The sequence below is a fragment of the Rhincodon typus genome, unplaced genomic scaffold (assembly GCF_021869965.1).
Source record: "Rhincodon typus isolate 14 unplaced genomic scaffold, sRhiTyp1.1 hic_rhity00004533, whole genome shotgun sequence".
Taxonomy (NCBI): domain Eukaryota; kingdom Metazoa; phylum Chordata; class Chondrichthyes; order Orectolobiformes; family Rhincodontidae; genus Rhincodon; species Rhincodon typus.
The window spans coordinates 7,067-12,773 of record NW_025970171.1 but is presented as its reverse complement, the minus strand read 5'-3'; the positions used below and the strand labels follow the sequence as shown (position 1 = coordinate 12,773).

Here is a 5,707-nt window from a genome sequence, read left to right as displayed (position 1 = left end):
GATGGCAAAATCAATCATTTACATGGAATTGAAATTGCATGAATGATAATTTTGTTTGCAAAAGACACGTTTTCAGGCAGGAGTACATTGAACATTACTTTGACTCATGAGTGACAGCAGCTTTAACTACAAACGTTCTCACTGTAGGCACGTCAATCTTTTCTGCTATGTGAATAGCAGATCAAGACGATAAGAGGTCTGAAGAAGTGTCACCAGACCCGAAAGTTAACTCTGCTTTCTTTCCACAGATGCTGGCGGACTTGCTGAATTTTTCCAGCAATTTCTGATTGTGTTTTTGATTTCCAGCATCCACGGTTCCTTTGGGTAATTTTTTACCAAAACGATAATCCCATCAGTCTTTTTGCAGAACACATGGAATTGAACAAAACGGTCGAACTTCTACAGCAGGTACAGAAAAATTAACAAGGACCGGGCTTGAGAAAAAGTTAACTGCAAAACATGAGAATCAAACTTCCAGTGCCTAAGGTGACAGAATAGGTTTTAAAGTTATACAGAAGTTTCTCTGGGCCTCATCCACACTGTCATGTGAATGTACAGACAATATCAAGCAATGAAAAGTGGTCATGAATCAGTCACTACAGGTGACTAAAACACCACATGCCACGTCTAGGAGATAGTGAAATGAAAGAGCAGGTCTCTTGACCAGTAGCAAAGGCAGCAAGACTTTCTGTTGCTGATTTTTTCAGACAATCTGTCCGAAAATCAGCCAAACCATCCCAGAGGTCAAAAAGAACTTTAAATGCAACTTATGATCCACGCAAACTGAGTTTCGGGAACATTTTGTAATTACTGTTACAAAAAAATCACGCTTGAAGTTTGCCCAAAACTGACTGTGACACTGATTGAATTGACGATAATGCCAGGTGCTTGCTACACATGTTCATCCATAGCCTGAGGATGAGCTGAATAGTGAGCTTTGTTTTTCAAAGCAAGAATGTAAATGATACATCAAGTATATTTTAAATAATAACTTATTCCCACCCACTTATGAAGAAGCTAACTGCTGTCAACCAATGTAAATATTACAAAGCCTGCTCTGTCAAACCAAAAATAAGCTCCAACTAAAACATAATCACTTTGCCATTGGTGGGCCAGAGTTGATGAAGGAACCAGATTTTAGATAACTGAACCTTATTTTTGGTTGTAATATTAAAAAGGTACTGTGGCTATCTGTGGATGAGGGAATGATATTTTTTAGGCAATCATTTAAAAATACTTTAAAATGCTGACCAATTGTGTAGGGTTATTGTTAATTTTATGTTAGTACTAGGATTATGTATTTGAAAAGAAATTGGAAGGAAAAGAAACACTTCTCAAAACTGGTATAATTTTCATCTGGATTTGTAGATGCACCCAAAGCACGAGCTCTTGGACATGTTGCTAAAATTGGTCACTCATCAAGTCTTTGCATTTTCCTGCAACCGTTGGCTTAGTGGTAGTATAATCTGTGCTATTATACACCAATAAAACACATTTTGATACAACACAATGGAAATGATTCATTGAGCAACTGGCTTTATCCTGATATGTCACAATTCATTATCACAACTATGAAACCAAGGAAAAGGAAGACAATAAGTAAACTGGCAGGCTCACTAGCATTCAACAACAGTTAAAATTGTGGAAGATTTCACAAACAACCGTGAAATGTTTTATCTGCACATTCCTACAATACCAGTTACTTACTTGCTATTCTCACTTAAGTATTGTTGCATAAAGAACAAGTCTAGAAACTTCTCATTTGGACGAGGGATGTAACATGTACAAGCAAACTGCATGTATTTAAGATGCGAAATTATTTCATATTCCTGAACGAACACAAATAAATAATGAGCTGTTAACGAAAGTTCAAAACTGCAATAAGTGCTACTGCTATATCCTACTCAGTGGTATTTTAAACAGCATCAATAACTTTATTCTAACCACACAGTAAATCATGTCACAAAAATATTTCTGCTTTGGAAATAAATGACACTTATGTGACTTTTCAAGGATAAATTTCGATACAGGTTATCCAGGATGGTTTCAGGACACCAATTCCCAAAGCAGTGCTTCAAAGATGGATGTATTTTTTTAAAATAATTAAAGCTTCACTTAAGAACTATAAGCTGATTAAGGCTGAAGACAAGAAATGTTATGAAAGATCATTCATCCAAGCAAAGAAATTCTGCCGAGTACAAAATAAGTGGCTGATCTATAGTAATTGATACCAAGACAGACGGTGAAAATGTTGAGTTAAGTTTTCAAAGTTGCAGCATCATAAAATTTATGGATCATAAGCAGCTGGAAGTTACTGGACTATTTTCTTTCGATCACATCGGCTTCTTGGTTGAATCTTGTCACAATTTGACATGTAAAGAGGGGCAGACCTCTCGAAGTCAAACGCTGACAACATGTTACTGATAAGTTGTAAAGTGCATGCCAGTTTTCAACAGGTCAGTTGAAATAAACACTTGATGAATCATCCATTACAAATGACAGGCTATTTGACAGATTACACTCCGAGCTAGTTAATTGGAGTCACACAGCATTGGATGCCTATTTTGCATCCCAGCTGATGTTACACCACATGGCCCAGTTTGGCAAATTTGGCGTCAGTTGCTTCTGATTGCAACCTATTCTATTCATAGGTTAGATTGAAATGGGACCTCAAGTTACAGTTCTGAAAGCAAAAATTCATTGTTTGCCACATGGTCAAATTCCTATCATGTTAATATTCTCAAGTTGTCTGCTGAATGCTGCAGTACAAGATGAAAATACAATCTGCGTGGGTTTCCTCTGGGTGCTCTGGTTTCCTCCCGCAGTCCAAAGATGTGCAGGGAAGGTGGATTGCCCATGCTAAATTGCCCATAGTGCCCAGGGATGTTCAGGTTAGGTGGGTTAGACATGGGGAATGGGTCTGGGTGGGATGCTCTTCGGACGGGCAGTGTGGACTTGTTGGGCCGAATAGCCTGTTTCCACACTATAGGGATTGTATGATACCCTCAACAGTAACCACAGCAACAGAGATGTTTGAGAAGTTGGTATTACCAAATTCAGAAATATGGAATGAAATGCCCAGTCAGTGATAACCCCAACAGCTGCACTCCCTCAATTTCTGACATCCCATGACTAACTGATGCCTCTCTTCTGAAGGAAAACACTAACTAATATGGAGAGATTATTTACTCAGGTTCTTCTATAATGGACTAATTTAACAACATCTTCATTCACATAACACCTGGGAAGTCCTGTACCTGGTTGTGACTGCTGAAAGGTAGATTGCATCACATCAGCAGCGCAAAAGCAGGTCTTTTGGCTGAACTGCTCCATGCTGGTCTTTACACTTCTCCCACCTTGCTTCAAACTCTTAATATGCCTCTTTGTGACCTTTCTGACATCTAACTTTCTCTCAAATAAATCTGTGCTCATCTTCTCAACTAGTCCTGGTAGCAGCAGGTTCTGCAATCTGACTGCTCTGAGCAACAAAGCTTCTCCTGAATTCTTTTATTGGATTTATTAGTGATCATCTACATTTAAGATGCAGTTGTAGACTCCCCCTACATCCCCCATCAAGCAAAAAAAGCACTACAATATTGAAAGGCACGCTCTTCCCCTTTCATACAATTCCAAACATTTTGCACAGTGCAATTTTCCGTACTAACTTTCGTCTCTTGTCAAAGTTGATCAAGCCATTCTGTAAGAGATAGACATGGACAAAGAAAATTAATTCAATATGTACAAAGGTCAAATGGTACTACAAGATCGTGAAATTCAAAAGATCAGAAGTGAAATACAAGCTCTCTAAACTTGGTTCCATTTTAGTGTGTAGTCAAAGGTCAATCACAAATGATCGATCATACCACCAGGTCATATTTTGGACATTACATAGAGCCCTTTGCTCCAGTCAAATAGATCAGTACCAAGTTGATGCCATTCTCAGCTGCTCAACTGTGCAATAGGCAGTGACATTCAGCTAACAAATTTACCTGTACAGAATAAAAATGATGTGCAATTTATCCAACCTTTTGAAAAACTACACCTATATTCAATCGAATGCAAAGTGATTTGCATGTTCCTTTATTTACAAATTGTTTGATTCACAACACAAAGCATCAAATTATTCTCATCAGTATCGTTAATCAAACTCATTAGTTTCTTTTATTGCTATGATTCTCATCTACAAGCAGCTTGCAATCAAACCGTAACAATAGTGCTCATCAGCAAATAAGGAATCCAAATCTTGTAAAACAGACTTACGAAACGATAATTAGGGAAAGCTGAATCCAACTTTGTTAAATCTGTGAAGAAAATTCCCAGGTATGGCACAATTCCCTGAACTATACCCTAGAAAAAACGAGGTGAATTTGTTTCATCCATTGTGAATGCATTGTCATATTTCCCAAGCATACTACTCCATGCCTTATTTATACCCTTTATCATGCAACTAAATCTATTTAGAATCAAAATTTAGGACTCAATTTTTAAACACAGTTATACAGTGGAATACAAAGTTAGATCTATAAAGGACAGGCAAGTTCAGAGTTTGATCCCTGATCTGTGAACTGTCAACTAAACCCAATGTTTGTGTAACTTCATCATTTGGAGATTGGAAATTTTCTATGTACTGTGCAATTTTGCTTGAAGATGAAAACAATTTACCGCACCAGATTTCAGAAGTTTGTCTCAATGAGGTTAACCCTCATTTTTCTAAACTCAAGAATATAATTCTGCGCAATGGCTTTTCATAGGACACCTTTCTTACCTCAAGAACTCATTTAATGGTCTCAGATGGTAGACTGGTTAAGAAGCTAAGAGCCGAAGAGATCCACCGGAATTGGCAAACTGGAACCAAAACTGGCTTTGTGGCAGGAAGTAAGTGTGATTTTAGAAGGGCATTTCTGCAACTTGAAGCTTTCATCCAGCAGCATACTGCAGGGTACAGTCGTGGCTCTTGCTGTGCGTACATTAATTTTCAAGACACAAAAGCTACAAGTATGAACAGCAGGTTCACAGATGACACAAGAATTGGAGGTGTGGTAAACAGCAAAAAGCCTTAGTTTCCAGGATTACACAAATGGGCTGGTTAGAAGGCCTGAAAAGAGGCAAATAGAATTCAATCCTGAAAAGTGTGAGGTGAAGCATTTTGGGAAGACAAATAAGTCAGGACAGTACATGTTAAATGGAAGTTTTAGAAAGTACAGAGGATCACGAGGACCTTGGTGTGCGCATAAACGTATCCTTGAAGGCAGGAGGACCTGTGGATAAGGTGGTAAAAGCACCATATTGGATACTTGCTTGAATATAAGAGCAGAGGTAATGACCGAACTGTCAATAACGTTAGTTGAGCCACAGCTAGAACACTGTGTGCCTAGAGGTGAAGGCTTTTTGCTATTTACCACATCTCCAATTCTTGTGTCATCTGTGAACCTGCTGTTCACACTTGTAGCTTTCGTGTCTTGAACATTGATGTACACACAGCAAGAACCACCACTGTACCCTGTGGTATACTGCTGGATGAAAGCTTCAAGTTGCAGAAATGCCCTTCAAAAGTCATGCTTACTTCCTGCCATAAAGCTAATTTTGGTTCCAATTTGCCAATATAGCTTGGGCTGGAACAATTCAGTGATGAAGAGGGGCTAAATAAGCTGAGGTTGTCTTCAATGCAACAAAGAAGCTGAGGGGGAATCTGGTTGAGGTGCAAAGA

The 5,707-nt window shown here is 38.4% G+C and overlaps 1 protein-coding gene across 1 annotated transcript in view; it reads right to left on the bottom strand.

The window, feature by feature from the left end:
* Positions 1 to 2,945: 2,945 nt before the first annotated feature.
* LOC109931717 (ral guanine nucleotide dissociation stimulator-like 1) overlaps positions 2,946 to 5,707 on the bottom strand; it is a gene marked incomplete at its 5' end in the record, with an annotated part of 9,172 nt that continues 6,410 nt past the window's right edge. Inside the window, 2 exons of the mRNA XM_048593910.1 lie at positions 2,946 to 3,697; positions 4,261 to 4,347. Coding sequence (XP_048449867.1) covers positions 3,620 to 3,697; positions 4,261 to 4,347 — 165 coding nt within the window. The remainder of the gene's footprint in view (positions 3,698 to 4,260; positions 4,348 to 5,707) is intronic.